Raw genomic sequence first — 19,584 nt, 5'->3', positions numbered from 1 at the left:
CCATACAGATATGAACTATCTTTATTGTACCTTCATGAACAATTGATTTCTTATGTCTTATCGGGTATTCATGATGGCTCTTTAGCTGGTGTGGTAATTCCTCTTCCAGCTCCAGGTCTTTCTCTCGTCTCATCCCAGATCTGGATAAACTCCTGTTCGGTTGTGATACACAGTATATATGGAGTGATTGTCATATGCAAGACACTTAGCTAAAAACCTTACTTCGGACTTTTCATTTAATCTATATCACAGCCCTATGAGGTTAAGTACTAACACTGTTACAGATGAAGACATTGAGGATTAGAAAGGTTAAATCAGTTATCCAAAGAGTAGCATAGCCAGGGCTGGAATGTTTTGTCTTATGCCATGGCCTATGCTTTACTTGGTATGTTATTATATTTCCACAAGTTTTGCAACTCTGAAATCATGTCTCCTCCATGAAAATCTTTTCTTACCAGTTGGTGCAAAGAGCCCCTATCTCTCTTTATTTCTTCTGAATATGTATCCCTCAGAGCTCTTTATTCCTCACTCCATTCTACTCCTTGGTTAGTATTTTCATCATTTAATTATTTTCTCCATGTAGACCTCTGAAATGCTTTCCCAAATCCTTGTCCTCTGTTTTAGATGACTGAAGCCCAGTTATAGAAAACTTCTCTATTTTCCTACATTTGATTATTCATTCAACCAGACAGGTAACGTGATGAGGAGGATCTTGGGAGTCTACCCACCACCTCCTATGTCATTTCCCGTTGGCTATTGGTCGATACAACTTCTTTCATCTCCAGCCTTATCTGTCCTCCCTTTTCTACCCTTCCTGTGACCCCCTGGTCACTCATTCAAGGTCACAGACATGACTGACAATGACATGATTTTTTTTAAAATTAATTAATTAATTAATTAATTTATGGCTCTGTTGGGTCTTCGTTGCAGTCTGTGGGCTTCTCATTGCGGTGGCTTCTCTTCTTGTGGAGCACGGGCTCTAGGTGCATGGGCTTCAGTAGTTGTGATGCGCGGGCTCAGTAGTTATGGCTCGCGGGCTCTAGAGCACAGGCTCAGTAGTGGTGGCACACGGGGCTTAGTTGCTCCGTGGCATGTGGGATCTTCCCGGACCAGGGCTCGAACCCGTGTCCCCTGCATTGGCAGGCGGATTCTTAACCACTGCGCCACCAGGGAAACCCCTGACATGATTTCTTAAACTTATTGTACAGCCTGCTAAACTGTTTTCTCCACAGTTTCATTTGTTTTAATATTTGCAGGTGTGTCTATACCATTATTTCTACTCTAAATAAAATGTAGGCACCTGAGATTTTCCGGAAGCCTTGTTGTTTCCATCTCCAAAGTAGCTGGTTGGATTTCGAAAGAGATTTTCTTCTGTGACTCACCCAGGAGAAAGTGTATTTTAACAAGAGACCATCAAGTCCTGAATCTCACACCAAGGGAGACAGTGCAGCAAACAGTTTTTCTCTTTCCTGGCCCCAAGTAAGCTTAAATTTAATAGGAAAGTAAAATTAGGATGTTTGTTTATGTGGAAAGGCTTTTAGTATTAGACATCAGCAACACTGGGGACAGCTCCATAGGTAAAGAAGCTTTTACCAAATAAGTAGATTTTTGAATGCCACAAAATAAATTTACTTATTATAAATTTATAATAAATTTATTTATTTATTTTTGGCTGCACTGGGTCTTCGTTGCTGCATGTGGGCTTTCTCTAGTTGCAGCGAGCGGGGGCTATTCTTCGTTGTGGTGCGTGGGCTTCTCATTGCGGTGGCTTCTCTTTGATGAGGCGCACGGGCTTCAGTAGTTGTGGCACATGAGCTTCAGTAGTTGTGGCACGCGGGCTTCAGTAGTTGTGGCACACGAGCTTCAGTAGTTGTGGCACGTGGGCTTTAGTAGTTGTGGCTCGCAGGCTCTAGAGCGCAGGCTCAATAACTGTGGCACATGGGCTTAGTTGCTCCGTGGCATGTGGGATCTTCCGGACCAGGGCTCAAACCCGTGTCCCCTGCATTGGCACGTGGATTCTTAACCACTGCGCCACCAGGGAAGTCCCTGAATTCCACACTCTTTATTAAAAATAAAACAAAACCAAAACTTGTCTCTACCACACAAGGTGCAGAAGTAGTAAATCAAAGAAAATGAACAGCTTTGCTATTCAATATAAACAAGATATTGTTATGAGGCAGAATTAAATTATTTTGCTTTTGATTCATTTCAGCGTTTGGAACATGTTTTCTCTCCTTTAGAATTAAACACAATAGGAGTTTTTGGACTGTCTTGCTATTTCCTTTAACTGGCAGTGGGTCAGTATGTGTTGATATAGGTTCCAAATCACATTTCCTGTATTGTAACCAGTTTCTTTTTCACAGCTAATTAAGTGGAAAACGATGTATAAATACAATTCAAAAGATTCACATTGTATACAATTTAAAAATCTCTACTATTTACTGTGAATTATAGTTTTTGTTTTTCATTTATAATTTGAAAAACTCAACTGTTGGTGTGAATTTATTATTTTTCATTTGTATCTATAATTATCCAATTCCAAATTCATATTCTAATGTTTGTTAACCTAAAGATAGCTTGAATTTATGAAACAAATTATCAAATAAATCATTACATATTTGATTTTTTTTGGTTAATAGAAATGTTCTCAGTTTTGTTATGAATATGTTTTCCCTTGTCCCTTAAGGAGAACATAGAAAAAATAGACATCATTCATTTTTTCATTTTTTGGGTTTTTTTTTAACATCTTTATTGGAGTATAATTGCTTTACAATGGTGTGTTAGTTTCTGCTTTATAACAAAGTGAATCAGCTATACGTATACATATATCCCCATATCTCCTCCCTCTTGCCTCTCCCTCCCACCCTCCCTATCCCACCCCTCTAGGTGGTCACAAAGCACCGAGCTGATCTCCTGGTGCTATGTGGCTGCTTCCCACTAGCTATCTATTTTACATTTGGTAGTGTATATATGTCCATGCCACTCTCTCACTTCGTTCCAGCTTACACTTCCCCCCATTTTTTCAGTTTTTTAAAGATATATTTTGACATAATTTTTTTTTGTTTGATACCAAGTACACATTTATTAAAGAATTTCCAAATCTAGGAAAAAGAAATGATACCCAAGAGAGTGAAGCATAACTGGCTAAATGCTGATAAAAGTCTCTCATCTGTGGAATGAAATTAGTATCGAAAGAGAATTATGCCAACACTGTACTATTGAAACTAGCAAATTCTAAAATATATTTTGGCAACTCAATATGATGATTTATTTATTTTTATTTATAACTTACCGTCACTTAGCACGTGAAAGATAAAATAGAATTCACTATTTTTTTTCAAATCAAAACTTATTGAAATTACTCTTTGCAAACTGAAGGAAAAACAAAAAGAATTTAATGATTTGCAGGAGGGCATGTGGTAATAGCACTTTTTTTATGTCTACAGATGGATTTTTTTTTTCCCAAGGGGCATTTTTTTCCAAGGGGCTTCTTTAGCACTGCTTGTACTGTGGCATATGCTCAATAAGTATTGATTGAATGGATGGATGGATGTATGGGAATTGGAAAGTTATTTTATGTCTTTCAAAATTTAAAAATACAAAGAGGGAGTTAAATTTCTACCATAATTATCAGAATTAACTTTATATTTCAGTACTTTATAGTTTTTACCATAAAATACCACTGAATTAATTTGTTCTATTTTGCATTTGATGTGAACTGTTAAATCAAAGTTGTTACCTTTTGGTAAATTGAACTTCAGAGGTAGTGAGATTATGAAGGAGAAAAAGAAAGCTGCAAAGAGTCTTCAAGCTCCAACAGTTTCTTTGTCTCCTCCTCACAAACACACAGTATTTTTCCCCAGTATGGTATCACTTTTAATAATATTGGAATTTCTCTTTAGGAGACACACACATAAGTGCTATTCATGAGCAAAGAGCATGGCATACCTAAAAATATAATTGTGCTTTGTTTTTTTATAAACCTTGTTTATGTTTATTTTAAACCTTAGGGAAAAGTATACTGTGGGTCTCCAGAGCTGTAAGTGGGTAAATAAAAAAGTACTGTAATTTTTCAAAGCATCGTTGACTGCCAAGAATCTGATATTATCATTCCAGCTTACAGCAACTCAGTTAAGGGTATTAGTATCCTGCTATTTGCAAAGGAATTTGCAAGGAAACCTAAAACAATTGGAAAAGACAATGGAAAAATATGATACAGACTTTTAGATGAATCGACTATGATTTAAAAAAAAGAATTAGATTATCTGATGAGCTGAATCTAAATAAAAAGGCAGGTGAGGTATCCAAGCTTCCATTTCCTTGTTCTCTTTTATATTATGTGACCACAAAGTTATTTTCTGCCAAAGGTTTTTTTTTCATTGGCTTGCTTATTTGATACAACTGGTACCAAGAACCACAGGAGCTGAAAATGTAGGTTGAAAAAAATGGGGGTAACAGACTGGCTTTGCTTACCTATAATGTATTTTAGTAAGAGATGATTTCCATGGGCCACTGTGTTGCACAACTCCAGGGAACATCATTTGATGGAATACACTGTGACTGGCGCCCCCTGGGGTTGTGCAGTGGTGCTGAGCACATATACAATCTGTGCTGATTTTGGCTTCAGGAATATTTTCCATGGATGGCTGTAGTCGGAAAAATATTTTTGAATCTTCACGCACTTATGTTTTTTTAACATTCACCACAGGCTACAAACAATGTCAACACGTCTAATTTTAAATAGCTTTTTTGCAGGACTTTAACCAGAAATAAAAGCAGAAACTTGATAGGAAAGATACTGTCCTGTGCAACAAATTTAAGGTCTGAAAACACAGAGGTTTTTCAAATGGAAGCAGGAAACTGGCCATTCAAGAAGATGGTAACGTGTTGAGCTGGAATCCGATTTCTTTACACAATCAGGATTCTTCTTGGAATTCTCAGCTCTTTTCAGTTAAGTGGAGATTCTGTATGAAGACCGTTTCTTTTGAACTTTTATAACACTTTTTTCTAACTCCCTGTACAGACAAATAAATTTGCAAAGGTGGATAGTAGACATGACCTCAGCTTTAGTGTCTTAATGTGAAAATGCACATACATTCACAATGGAGTGAGGAGGCATTGTCATTTTTAAACATGAAAAGCCTTGACGCTCAGTAAGGGAAGGTGCTTGGAAGAATTTACCAACTGATTAAGAATATTCTGGAAAATAGAAAAGAGATATATGTTAACAGAGCAAACAATTTTTTTTAATCACCAAAAATTGCTTTTGGAAAACAAAAGAAAAATATTTAGAATTTTTAGAATAAAGTTTAGCTTTTTTTCTAATTTTATCTTTATTTTTTTCTAATTTTGTCTTTAAAATTTGAGTCTTCCTCAAGTTTTACTTCTTCCATAAATTTTTCTCTCCCTTTCCATTCTTCAATCTCTGAATTCTTACCAACTATGTGAGTCTGTCGAGTGTAGTAGTTAAGAACCCCGCATTGCCGGATTGCACGGATTGGTTGATAGCGGGAGATTCTGCGCATGGGTGGCTCCACCACCCACGACTTAGGTACCGTGGACAAACCACTTGACCTATGTTTGCACTGATTTGCTCATTTGAGAAATGCAGATAATAATGATATTTGCTCCGTGTGGTTCTTATGAGCGTTAAAATAGGAACTATCTGTAAAGTGCATCTATGCCCTCAGTAAGCAGTGGCAGTGTTTTACTGTGTACCATGTGTTGTAGCATTTGATTATTTGTTATAATGATTTGCCTTAATTACTTTCTAAGGCATGATGTATACATTCATAAAACATATGCTGGACTCTTTTTCCATGCTTGGGTTTAATACATCAGTTTTTTGTGTGGTTGGTTGGTTTTTAGATATACGTTTCCCAGGGCCAGGACCTGTATCATTTTTGTTGCTGTTTTTATTTATCATTCACTTTATTTTTTAGAAGAGTTTTAGGTTCACAGCAAAACTGAGTGGGAGGTGGAGCTCCCATGTAGCCCGGTCCCCACCCAATGCACAGAGTCCACCATTATCAGCCTCCTCCACCAGAATGGTCCATTTGTTACAACTGATGACTCTGTGTTGACAAAGTCCACAGCTTATATTAGGGTTCACTCCTGATGTTGTACATTCTTTGGGTTTCGACAAATTTATGACATGTGTCCACCCTAACGGTATCATACAGAGTAGTTTTACCACCCTAAAAATCTTCAAAAAAAGCACTCTACCCATTCATCTCTGCTTCCCCTCCAGCCCCTGGCAACCACTGGTCGTTTTACTGTCTCCATAGTTTTGCCTTTTCCAGAATGTTGTACAGTCAGAATGATACAGTATGTAGCTTTTCCAGACTGGTTTCTTTCACTTTTTTTTTTTTTTAGATTTAATTTTATTTATTTTTGGCTGCACTGGGTCTTCATTGCTGCACACGGGCTTTCTCTAGTTGCGGTGAGCGGGGGCTACTCTTTGTTGCGGTGCACGGGCTTCTCATTGAGGTGGCTTCTCTTCTTGCGGAGCACGGGCTCTTGGCACGTGGCTTCAGTAGTTGTGGCTCACGGGCTCAGTAGTTGTGGCTCGCAGGCTCTAGAGCGCAGGCTCAGTAGTTGTGGCGCACGGGCTTAGTTGCTCCGCACCATGTGGGATCTTCCTGGACCAGGGATGGAACCTGCGTCCCCTGCATTGGCAGGCAGATTCTTATCCACTGCACCACCAGGGAAGTCCCTCTTTCACATCTTAATATGCATATATATTTCCTCCGTGTCTTTTTGTGGCTTGATAGGCCATTTGTTGTTAGTGTTGAATAATATCCCATGTCTGGATGGACCACAGTTTATTTATCTAATTCAGCTACTAAAGGACATCTTGGTTGCTTCCAAGTTCTAGCAATTAAGAATAAGGCTGCTATAAACATCTCTGTGAAGGTTTTTTGTAGACATATCATATATATATATATTTAAATTTCCTACAGTCTCTCATACAAAGGTAAGGATTTTTAGCACTTAGAAGTCCACATCTTAGGTCTGAAAGGACTTAGAAATCATGCATTAGATACAAGGAAACTGAAGACCAAGCAACCTGGCGTTGACTGCTCATACAGTCTATTGTACCTCCTACCAGGAAATTCTTACCTATATATAATGAAGAAGATCTAAAAATTAGGTTGACGTTTTGAAAATATTACCAAAGGTTTGACGTGGTGAGAATAAGAGCTGCGAATTATCGCACCAAATGATATAATCAATTTTTTTAAAAGAGTGAATTTAATAAGCTGTAGCCATGGTTTTTTCTCATTGTTATATAACTGCTCATTATAACTTTATTATGACTTTATAACTTCTCTCCTAAACTAGGCATCGTGCATTTTGAGTTATGTTTTGCGTAGCTGGATTTTTGACTTTTTCCCAGTGGCCAATGCCCTCTTTGAACTGACTGAGCCTTGCTCTTTTCACAGGTTGTGGCGGAGAGTTGTCTGGGGACACGGGCTCCTTCAGTAGCCCCGGCTACCCTAACAGGTACCCCGCCAACAAGGAGTGTATCTGGTACATCCGCACAGCCCCTGGGAGCTCTGTTCAGCTCACCATCCATGACTTTGATGTGGAGTATCACGCAAGCTGCAACTTCGATGTCCTGGAGGTAGGAATTTAGATAGTTTTCCGCACGTTATTGGATTTGGGGTAGAGCTGGAAATCACTCTGCAGAAAACCCTAAATTCTTTCCAGGGGCCAGCAGTGTTGTTTTCTTAGACGTTTCGATGAGTATCAGCCCTTGGTGAATGATGCTTGCAGACAAATGGGGTTCCTATCTCAGTTTGGGTTTCCCTAAGAGCAGTGCCCGAATGGCTGGGTGGCAGGTCGTGTAATTAGGAGGTGGTACCAGGCGGCAGAAGGGAGGCAACCGTGGGGGGGAGGCTGAGGAGAGAGAGCCAAGGAAGGGAGCCCCTGTGGGCGACGTGGGCTTAATCCTGCTGCGACCCCCGAGGTCCTAGGAGGTCTGCTCCTCGGAATCTTCCCTCTGAGGACACAAGGCATTGGTCCCCCAGCTCCCGTGCCCGCTGAGGGAACCTGGGATCGTCAGTGCCCCACCCCTGCAGCCTGAGAAAGCTCCCTTGGGAAAGGCAGTGGGCGGCAGAGTGTAAAGCAGATGTGGGTGCCCCGGGTAGGACACGGCAGGGGCTGGGGAAGCGCCCGCAGCTTTTCCGACACTGCTGCAACGGCTTTATCTCGGGTAATTAAGATGGCCCTTGAGAATCGGTTATAATCAGCTGTTTGTTGCAGGAATCTAGTCATTAGATGATTTCCAAGTACACATGAAACTCCTATCGCCTCAGCCGTAGGGACTGCCTCATGACAAGGTTCTGTATCTAGTAGAACTTGAACTCCACGAAGGCTGGGTATTTGTCTGTTTTTGTTCTGTTTTGTTTTGTTTCACTGCTATACCCCCAGAGCCATAGAGCACTTGGCAAATAGTAAACACTTGATATACATTTGTGGGATAAATGAAAGCGGCACATCTCCAGTTGTTGTGCAGTGATAATGTACACTTATGGTGGTGATTTGCAAAGGGATGTCAACATCCATTTTCCCATTTGAATGTTAACTAATCCTGTGAGGTAAGAGGGGGATATTACCGCTCCCCATTTCACTGTTGTCAAAACGGAGGCTCAGAAAGATTGCTGGGTTTTTCCACAACCATAAGGATAGTGAGTGGAAAAGCTGAGAACTGAATCCGTCCCCGCTGCACACGCCACGTCAGCCGGTGTAGAAGGACAGATGTGGGCAGTGTGCAAGGTACTGAAAGGAGCGGCTTGTTGACAGGACTGTATAGGAAACTTCAAAACTTAAAAACCTTATTTAATTACAAACCAAGTTGTCTCCTTGAAAAGAAGTGGGGTTCTCAAATCACGTCCTCACTGAGTAGACGCGGTGTCACTGGAGTCACGTTTAGCAGCTCGAGTCTCTGCAAAGAAGGACGATGCTGCAGTAAGCGGGACTGGAGACAGAGCCGGTGAGTCCTTGCGTGCAACCCGAACCCTGTCTTCACGTAAGTCCGGCCGCCCAGGCGTCACTCCAGCTCAGAAGAGGACCAGTTTCTTCCGAGGAGAGAATAGGGTGGCCCCCAAATTTCACGAAACTGACGCTCAGCTCAGACTGTGAAGCAGGAGTAACGCTCACGTGGGGAATGTCGAGATGCTCCCTCCCGCGGGCCAGATTTCTCAGCCGCATGAAAACCCTTAACCCGCACAAAGGGCTGGCAGCCGAGTGTTCCACGGTAACGTGACACGTTCCTCACCCTTCAATTTCATATTGCAAAGCTCGTGTGATTGTTGCCTACTTGGCAACATGTAAATGGGTTCATTGTGCTTTGGTTTTGTCCCACCCATTATGTGAGAGAGCAAAGGGCAGGCCTGTTCCCTGCGAGCAGCCTTGGGGACAGAGGGACAGCACAAGGCCTCCGGGCAGCAGCGTTCAAACAGGGTCCTGCACAGAAAGGACCGTGATGAGAGGCTGCGGTCTGCTTGGGGCTTATTTGTATCAGGACAAGGTGGGCTCCCGTGGCCCATCCAACCAGGGTTTGAGGGAATATTTTGAAGCCCTTAAATATTTGGGCAAGTTTTTTCTTAAGGCTGAAGTGAGTGAACCCCCTGACTTTTTCCCTCCAAACCTTGTTTGACGTCTCTGCAAATACTCAAGAAGGTGCTGTCATCAATTTGGGTTAATGACAATAAAATGATTATATCCATCCCTTGTCACATGGACGCTGATGACATGTTAGCAACAGGTTTCACAGTATTTTACCCCAGGTGGGTGTGTGGCCTGGAAACATCGCTGACTTTCTCCACCCATCTGTCCCCGTCCTGTTCATCAGCCCGTCCTGTTCTGAGCCCAGTAGGGCCTCACTGTCTCCAGGTATCCGGTTTACCTGAGGTTCACCTGATCTAACCAAGAGCCCATCTATTTTTCTCTCAAAAAGCAATGTCCGGAGAGCGGCCAGTTGCATTAAGCAACGGCCGCTTGGTTACTCATAACCCTGGAATGCTGACTTGATTGTAGCAGTAAATGGAGCTAACAGAGCAGAAAGAACTGTTCAAAACAGATTAAAACCATAGGCTTTGAAATGTTCTATATCCTGAGCGTTGGCTAAAAACACATTTTTTAATCTCTGATCATCAGAGCAATTCTTTTTCCCACAAAGTTGAGTCATATGCTGTAATCCAACGAAGCACACCCTGAAATTCTTTCCATCTTTTTCCTCTTTTGAAGAGTCATGTGCTAACTATTGGTTTTAATTTGTGGAAGCGGAAAGTACCATTGTATTGTTTCAGTTAGAGAAACACTGGCTGATTTCACTTCAGTCTCTGAGAAAGGAGCCTGAACAGCACAGAGCAGGAAAGGAAAGCCACTCCTCAGCGCAGTGAACCCAGACCATTGCGGGCCGTTAGCCTCCGCTGGTCTCTCCCCCGCTGTCTCTGTGAACCCGGCTCAGTAAGAGGGAAAGCAAAGAATGTCAAAAGCGGCAGTGTTTACTCTTCTGGAGGCTTCTAGGCCCGGCCGACTCATACCCATTTTGTTTGCGATCTCAAGGGGACCCTGAGCAGGGAAACCAGAATATTTTGCTGACGTGCAAGTTTTCTTTGTTAGAACTAAACGCTTGCGCTCAGCGTTCTGTCCAAATATGTGCTGCTCGTGGGGTGGACGATTGGGAGCCCAGGCTGTGGGTTTCGGGCTCAGAGCTCCGCCCCAGGCCAGGGGGCAGGGGAATCTCAAGGGTGCTAAACCAGAAGCAGTGCGGTTTGTGCCATTTGCATATGTGTACGTGGGAAGGGCCACACGGGGCTCTGCCTCCAGTCCTGCCTCTGATGGGACTTGGGGGGCCACACAAACAGAGCTCCTCCTAGTGAAAATCAGCACCAAGCGGTTGGCTCGCTTCATTCCTTTGCAATTACAGCCCTTGCGCTGGGCGCTCCTGGAACAGTGGTTTCATTCATTCCGGCCTTTCCCGCATGGCTGGGGGGAATTAATCAGACAAAGAAATCATTATGGATTCAAATCACACACTCTTCGCCGAGAGTAGGCTGCTTGTTCTCGCTGCCCTCCCCGAGGACACTTGAGTGATGCCCACATCAGTCAGAAGCCGCCCTCGGGGTGGGGCCGGGGGGCGGGGTGGGGGGCAGGGGCGCGGGGCCTCAGGGTGGGGAGATGTTCGGGTGGGAGAGCGGCGCAAGTCGGGGTGGGCAGGGCACCACACGCACCCACGCACCCACTGGGCCACCTTTCCCGGGTCCGGTTCCAGCCGGGAGGGGGAAGGGCACAGATGCCAGCGTGCCTGAGAACTGTCAGCAAAACTGGTGGTTCTTGCACTAACGCAAGTGTGGCAGGATCGAAGATCGGGGGGCTACACCTTCTGTGGGATCCTTATCTTCCCCCCACACCCCCGCACACGGGTTGTCCAAGGGGCCCCTGAGAAACCTGTGTGTGAGGCCTCCTGGAGGCGCCCCTGGGCCGGGCCAGACCTCCTGCAAGATGCTGGACGTGAGATCCAGCGGAGAGTTGCCACGAGGAGTGTGTCGCCGGGGTATTGCATCCAGCCCGATAGCTGCAAACTGGAGGAGCCTAGGAGACCCCGGGACAAGTGGGGTGGACCTAGCGGGGCAGAGTCCAGGGTGATTCCCGAGCAGGAGCTGAATGCTCTCCATCTTGCGCCTGTGAGCGTCTGTGCTAGGAGAAGGTACAGAGGGGCCTGTAGGACTCCCTCCCTGGGGGATCGCAGAACACACTGATAGAGGTTACGTTTTCACTCCCTCTGAAGGGGCAGAAATATCATATTAAATGCCTGATCTTGTAAAGCATTCGGGCTGCAAAGTGGAAAATCCTAAAAATGTAGCAGTGATCAATAGCCTTCAGTGAACAAACAAAATAGCTTTATGCTAAGGCTATTCCTATGCACCCAGAAGAGTTAGAAAATCAGACTTGATACCGGATTATCTGCCACATGCCTCTGCCAAAGAAAGCAGGGGATCCTATATGGACTTGGAAGAGGGGAAGGGGAGATAGGGGAGAGTCTGGGATAATCTACTCAGTTCAGCTCTGCAGCTCTGGCTGAGGGAACAAGCAGGCATTTCATGGGCGGTTGAACTTGTGTGTTACGAGGGCAGAGGGAGTGCCTTGGAAAATCCAGCTCAAGTTTACAGTGTATCCCCACGTGGGGAGGCTGAGATTTCAATCTCTGCTGATAATAGGATCCACACGCTGGTGCTAAAGGGGAATCAGCGGAAGGCTTGTAATTGCTTAAATATCTCTCTCAAGTTCTTTTTTTCTCCGTCCCATCATAGATCTATGGAGGCCCTGATTTCCACTCTCCCAGGATAGCCCAGCTGTGTGTGCAAAGATCGTCTGAGAATCCCATGCAGGTCTCCAGCACTGGAAATGAGCTGGCAATCCGATTCAAGACTGACTGGTCCATAAATGGGAGAGGCTTCAATATCTCATGGAGAGCGGTCCCTGGAGGTGGGTGAACCAAGGAGCTGTCTCAAAATGCTTAGGCTGAGCCCTCGTTAAATTTCACGAAGTGTTTAGAGAGCGATGTGACGGCTACATCCTCCGTCACAGCTCTGTGACTTCTCTAATGGCACATACGCTTCCCTGAGAAAGAGAGTTTAACTTCCAAAGAGTCACCTCGTATGTGAGAACCAGCCCATGCAAGTGTGCACACCCATGCTGAAAGCAGAAGCAGGGTGGTTGGTTAGACTCGCTTTCTCTCCAAGGGACTTCTGCCTGTTCACCAGCCTCAATTTGGGCATCGACAAAGCGGTAAATTACTTTATGCCACGCATTTGGATGCTTGGCAAATACCAAAACTGCAACCGTTAAATTTGTGAATTTCAAGGAATTATTACCTTTTGTTATATAGTGACTTTCTGCCCAAGATCTTAGGCTGTCTAAATAAATTACCTGTTGCAGAGTTTTAAAAATAAAGTATTAATGTACAAAATCTTTTAGCAGATGTTAATCTATGCAGCTACTAATAATAGCAACGTTTATTGAACGCTTACTGTATGTCAGGCATTTTTCTAACTATTCTACAAAGACTCTCTCATTTAATCCTCACAACCACCCTCTGAGGGAAGATTATTTCTTGTCCTTATCTTACTGATGAAGAAATGGAAGCTTAGGGTAGTTAGTGGCCTGTCCAAAGTCACACAGCTAAAAAATGCCAAAGCAAAGACATGACTCCAGGCTGCCTTATGGCCCCACTTCTGTAGGCCAAAGGTGATATAGTAAGTATACTAGAGCTTTCCTAAAGTTAATGGTGCATGAATTTAATGAAAATTATATTTACATGGTGTTTAGATTACCCAAAAATGATTCTCAATTATCAGAAAATAATACTGAATTTTCCCATTATTAGTTTATATTATCATAAACCCAAGAAATGATGGGTCATAGAGTTAGACATTGATAGATATTTGATTACATCATAGGAATTAAAAAAACTGAATGACTGTACAGGTCCAGAATATTAAATTTTAAAAGACAGATGTTAAGTAATTTATAAAAGCGTACACTACTGAATTATCAAAATTCTTAGAAGGAGATGTGTTATTCTTACAGTTATATTTTTAGAGAACAATGAAGAGGCATTTCATGGCTTTGCAAAAATATGATTTTATTTGCATTATTTTTCAGTATTTTTAAAATAACCTTTGGCATCAGTATTTAAAGTATTTGAAGTCTTTTCTTAGGCATACTTCTTCATTTTGTTGGGATGCATGAATTAATGGTGAACATTCAGTTCTTCAGGATGTTTAGCACAGACTACATAAAAATGGTAGTCAAACAAAGTAGCATATCGTTCTGTGCTCCCGGGTAATGGTGTAAAGTTTTGTGCATCAGGGATTCCTCTCATTATTGAATTGGGTCTCCCATCTACAGGTTGTGGTGGCATTTTCCAAGCTCCCAGTGGAGAGATTCATTCTCCAAATTACCCCAGTCCTTATAGGAGCAGCACAGACTGTGCATGGGTCATTCAGGTGGAAAAACATCACCGTGTTCTCTTGAACTTCACTGACTTTGACCTTGAACCTCAGGACTCTTGTATTATGGTAAGTGACACAAATCTCAAGCATTGTCTCCAGTCAGACCTGGGTCAAAACATTGCCATAAGAGCATGTTTAGTGAATGTGTTAGTCATGAATGTTTTCTATGTCAAATCATGGGAAACTCAACTATAAGCAACTTAAAATATAAGGACATTTATTTTTTACCTAAATATAAACCAGGAGGTTTGTTTAGCAACTCAGTCTCTGCTCTACCATTCTTAGTGAATTGGCTTTTCATTTTGTGGTTGTTACCTCATGGTCCAAAAATGGCTGCAGCAGTTTGGAACATCCTAAGTTCAGATCTGAAGAAGACGAGAAGGAATAGTGTTAGTTGTTTCTATTTTGTATTTTTTTTTTTAATCAAGAAAGCAAAATTTTTACAGAAGCCCCCTTACAGATCATTGGCCAGAAGTGGCTGCAAGAGAGATTAGGAAAGTTTAGTGGATTATGATCATGGTTTTATCATAACCACTTTAAATCAATTATTATTAACTCTCTGGGGGTTCTCACAGGGTTCTACTTTTCTTGAGATCAGGATATCTTGATCTGCTACTTGAACAAATCAGTGTCTGATAGAACAGACTAGATGGGGAGACAGGGGGTGGAGGAAAAGGGATATAGTTGGTTCAATATAGTTAGTTGGTTCAATGACAAAAAGTTTCCATCACTACCAACAGGTTTAATACATTTTCACCTGAAACTATATGTTTAATGTAAAGGTGAATGAGGTTGTATTTTGAAATTTTCTTTTTGTCTTTAATTTAATTTTTTTGGTTACCTGATTTTATTTTAACACAAGGTTTTCCATCTTTCATTTGTATTTAGAGATATTTCATTCAAATATAAACCAGATCCTCTTGGCTAATGGATCTTTCTGTTTTAGTTTCCTGACCATTTCTTATACAAATTCCAACTGGCTAGCTTTCAAATTTAACTCAGGAAAATTCAAAAGTTGTTTCATAATTTTCAAAGTAGTCCAGGCTAACAGTATGATTTCAAGTATTATTTTACAAGATTAAATCATTAATCTACTTAAAAGTTCATTTGATTTATGGTTATGTATTAACCTTTTAACATGAATCTTCAGAGTCTAAATTGGCAAAGCATTATGTCCTACACCAAACTTAAGGTGTAGGACATCCACTTTCCATAATGGTAACTCTCCTGACAAAGACAATTTTGAAACTTTGGATGATATTTTACAACATTTTCCTAAATGCAACAAGGAACTCACAAGGTAGTGTGAAATTTCTGAGTTAATATCCAAGAGAGATGTGAGCTTGGTACTTGGGATTGCTTTTGCCCGTGGGGCATTTGCTGATCCAGAAGGAGTTAGTGGCACTTCTCAGAGCCTTTCAGGGCAAAGAGGAGCAAAGTTTGAGTCCAGGACCTGAGTACGGTGTGGGTCCTGGTAAACTCTCCTAAATCCTAGGTAAAATGAAAGTAACAGCTTTCAGGAAGACTGCATCCAAGTGTCGATTCACCTGAGTGGCCTCCCTAAATCTCAAGCCATGGAATAATGAGAGGAACCTTGCATTGCTAATGCATCTAGGCCTTGGACATCTGGCCAAAGCAATTTAAACTCTTCTTCAAAGGGAGATGAAATCATCCCAGACCTCATTTCTACCAATAATTTTCATATGCAACAGCAAGCACACTATCAAAGATATTTATATATAGGAGGAGACAATGCAACATAAATGAGTTATAACATGAATAACAGACAATGGAAATAAACACTGATAGGCCAGGTGCTAAAATTACCAGGCACAGGTTAGTAAACAACTATGGTTACTAAGCTTATGGAGATAAAAGTCAAAATTAAAACTTTCAGCAAGGACTGCAAATCATAAAAAGTGACATTGCAAATATTTTTTTTTAAAAACTGAAAAATTTAAAGTGGATAAACACAGAAGCTGAAATTAATATCTCAGTGGAAGGGTTTGGGGTGTTTTGCTTGTTTGTTTTTTGTATATTAGGCAAATTAGACAGAGATGAGAGAACAAGTGAATTGGAAGATATCAGAAGAATCTATCCAAGAAAACAAAACAAAACAAAGCAAAAGGACGAAAAATACAGAATAGAGGTTAAGACAAATATAGGACACATATAAAAGATGTAACATACATTTAAATACATTTAGAAATGGAGCAGGAACAATATTTGAAGAGCTGATGACTAAGGCTTTTCCAAAACTGATGAGAGACATCAATTTACAAAAACAGGAATCCCAAGGGAGCCTGTATACAGCCAAGCAGGATAAATAGAAAGACATACTTATCTGAGAAAACTTAAAGATTTTAATCTTTATCTAAAAGATAAAGAAAAAAATGTAACAATCATCCAGGAGAGTAGGTGAGCGGGTGAACAGATAATCTTTTAGGAAATGGCAGACTGAATGCTGACTTCTCAACAGTGATAACCGGAAAGAGAAAAGACGAGAGTTGGTATCTTAAATTTGAAGGAAGAAAATAACTATCAACCAGGAACTCTGTACTCTCCTAAAATAACCTTTAAACATGAAGGTGAAATAAAGCATTGAAGCAGTAGAGGTGCCTTCAAGAGAAGGTCGAATGGGCCAGAGACAGCTTGTCTGCCTTACAGTTTTGTCTCTGCTGGGCAATTCTCCATCACTTTCTCCCGGTCTGTATGGTTCCAGGTACAGTTTCTTCTCTTTGGTAAAGTCCCTAATCCATAAGATTCAGCATGCAAAGGTGTGAACAAAACAAAGCCTAGGTCAAAGGCACACCCAGCATGGCTGCATTTTTTCCCTCCTGGGGTCATGAGTAGGATTTTCCACCTGCATGAGATAGAAATACACAGACTGGGCTTTCTCGTAACCAGCGCCATATCTCAGCACACAGCTGGGCTTGACTTCACAAACTGTAGCCAGAGGAAACAGACAGGAGGAAGTAAAACCTCAAATATAATCTGGTCATTAGGCATGGAGATAAGAAAATAAACCCACATACAGGTGTTGGGAGGAGTCCCGTCTGGCAGATACGGTAAAATACAAAATGTAATAGTCCAAACAAGTTGTCAGGATCAGGGGATCCCGCATGAAGTAGCTGGGGTAGCCCCGCCTGCGGGGAGATGCGAGTATGAGAAGCAGGTGCTGCTAAGCACTGGAGCGGCACATGGATATAGAAAGCGAACTGCACCAGCCGTGTGGCTCACCACAGCGCTGTGCTTGAGAAATCCAGCTCTGTGGTCGGGTGGCCCTGGGGCTGAGCCTGAATTCTGCCATTTTCTAGTTGAGTCGCCTGGGAGAAAGCTCATCTTTCAGCTTCGGTTTCCTTAATTGTGAAACGGGGACAGTAAGAGTATCTGTGTCAGATTTGTCGTTGGGATACTGGAGGTCATGTCGGTGATCCGCTTGTCACACAGAAAGCCCTCCGTCCATGCCAGCCCTAGTCACCATGACGCGGATGGTGGGCATCCCCAGAGAGGCACGTGCCAGGGGCAGTGGTGGAGGCGGTGCTGTGGAATACTCGGAGCAACCAGCTTAGGATCCTGAGCCTCCAGGTCTTCGGTAAAAGAAGACCCTGTCTATGAACCTTTCTGCTAGCACAGCACCAAGCACTTCGTGGACCCAGGACTCAGTAAACTGTAATAATGATCACGAGGAGACAGGAGTGATTCATTTGGGCCTGGAAGCCAGAGAAGGTTTCACACCGAAGATGACATTTACGCGGCAGAATTTCACTAGTAGACATGTGGCGCAGAAGCCAGGGGAGGGCGCTCCGGGGAGAGAACAGGGTAGATTGTGCACAGAAGCGCGAGCGTGCACAGACATTTGGGCTGTAGCTCTGTGCTGGGGAGCGTGTGGAGACCCAGGGTCTATAGAGAACACCCGAACTGGACAAACTCTTTTGTGCTCTGTGAAGAATTTGAAATTATCCTATAGTCAGTGCGGGGAGTTGATGAACGTTTTCTGTAATGTACTCAAAACTGTGTTTTATAATAATAACAGGCAGCCGTGTGAGGCTAGGGTCGGCAGAGAAAGAGAAGGATGGTATAAAGGCTGACTGGAGAGCTATGGAAAAACCTTGGGCAGTGGCCTTGGGAGTGGAGAGAAAGGATGTACCGGCAAGCTCATGTTGGTGTAGCCACCGAAACCTAGAGGCTAATTACACCGCGGAGGGTCAGGGGGAGGGGTGATAGAGATGCAGGGGTTAAGACGATTTGCTTGAAGAATGGGTAAATAATAATGCCATTGGCTAAGAGAGTACTAAAGGGATAGACTACTCAGTTTGATTTGGAAACTTGAGTTTGAAGGTCTACACTGAGTCCCTTATAGAGTGCAGCAAATGGGTTCAGTGCTCAGGATGGGGTCTGAGCTGGACATATCCACTTGAGGATAATTTCTGTATACTTGGATGGTTGTTAAAACCACAGAAGTAGATGGAATCCTGTATACGAGTATTTTGTAAAGAGAAAAGGGCCAAGTAAACTCTTGGCCCTAAATCACCATTTAGGGGGAAGATGGAGAAACAAAGGACAAGGAGACTGAAGGGTACTCAAGGAGATGGGTGGAGAAGCAGAAGAGAATGGTAGCATAGAAACCAACAGTGAAGTCAGTTTTAAGAGTGGGTGGGCAGAGGTGTCAAATCCAGCAGATGAGGCTGAAATGAAGCCGCCAGATTCAGTCTTTGATGACCTTGTAAGAAGCAGGACTGGTGTGGGTAGTACTGGAAGACTCCAGATCACGATGGGTTAGGAGATACAGGAGCTTCTCAGCTTTTCCCCAGAATTAGGAAAGTGAATGGTATAGAGGGATAAAGGGCCATCACCTGTGGTAAGTCAGGATCAAAGGAAAGTTGTTATTATTATTTGTCTTAGTGGTGAAGAAGCTTAAGCATGCCGGGAGGGCAGGGTGCTGGTGACAAAAGAGCGGCTGAGTGTAAGAGATCAGTGGAGTAAATGATGAAGTCATGTTTTCAGGGCAGAGACCTGAGGAAGGGCCAGATTGGTTTTATAAATTTCATATTTTCAGAATGAGAAATTTGAAGCCATGGCCAACCATAAGGTTTCTTTTCTGATTTGCAAATGTATTTATATTGAAAGTTGCATAAATCATATACAAGCTAAGTCATTTTTGTTTGTACAATTTGTAACTCACCTTTACTAAGAGATAAAGAAATGTGAAAAAGGACTGTTTGGAGAAGTTGGGGTAGAGATCTGCTGTGTACGGTTGCCGAGTGGACCCAATTATGGGGATGGAGGTCTGCAGAGGTTTAGAAACAGGCAGGCAATGCACTGGCGAGGCTGGGAGCTTGGTTCCAAGTTAGACTTCGCTGTCCAGGGGTTCATGAAGCCAGGCATTGAGGCACCAGCCATCTATCTTTATAGCTAGATGGACACTGGATGCGAAATGCCCCCGAAAATCCAGTATCTTACATAATATCTCTGCAGTTTAAGTTCATACAAAGCCAGTCATTCATTTTGCAGACATTCAAGTTAATTTCTTGGTCCTGCTACTTAGACAGAGTCA

At 42.5% G+C, this 19,584-nt stretch overlaps 1 protein-coding gene and 1 long non-coding RNA gene across 2 annotated transcripts in view; one reads left to right on the top strand and one right to left on the bottom strand.

Moving 5' to 3' along the window:
* Window positions 1-19,584, top strand: part of CUBN (cubilin) — a 284,343-nt gene that overhangs the window by 121,802 nt on the left and 142,957 nt on the right. Inside the window, exons 31-33 of the mRNA XM_082452723.1 lie at window positions 7,446-7,627; window positions 12,324-12,498; window positions 13,924-14,093. Of these exons, the coding sequence (XP_082308849.1) occupies window positions 7,446-7,627; window positions 12,324-12,498; window positions 13,924-14,093 (527 nt within the window). The remainder of the gene's footprint in view (window positions 1-7,445; window positions 7,628-12,323; window positions 12,499-13,923; window positions 14,094-19,584) is intronic.
* Window positions 1-19,584, bottom strand: part of LOC309656471 — a 518,263-nt gene that overhangs the window by 389,413 nt on the left and 109,266 nt on the right. The gene's annotated exons all lie outside the window — the stretch shown is intronic.

This window comes from Balaenoptera physalus (assembly GCF_965194825.1).
Source record: "Balaenoptera physalus genome assembly, chromosome: 2".
In the NCBI taxonomy this organism is placed as follows: Eukaryota; Metazoa; Chordata; class Mammalia; order Artiodactyla; family Balaenopteridae; genus Balaenoptera; species Balaenoptera physalus.
Note: the sequence above shows the minus strand (reverse complement) of the source record. Positions and strands in the feature narration are given on the sequence as shown.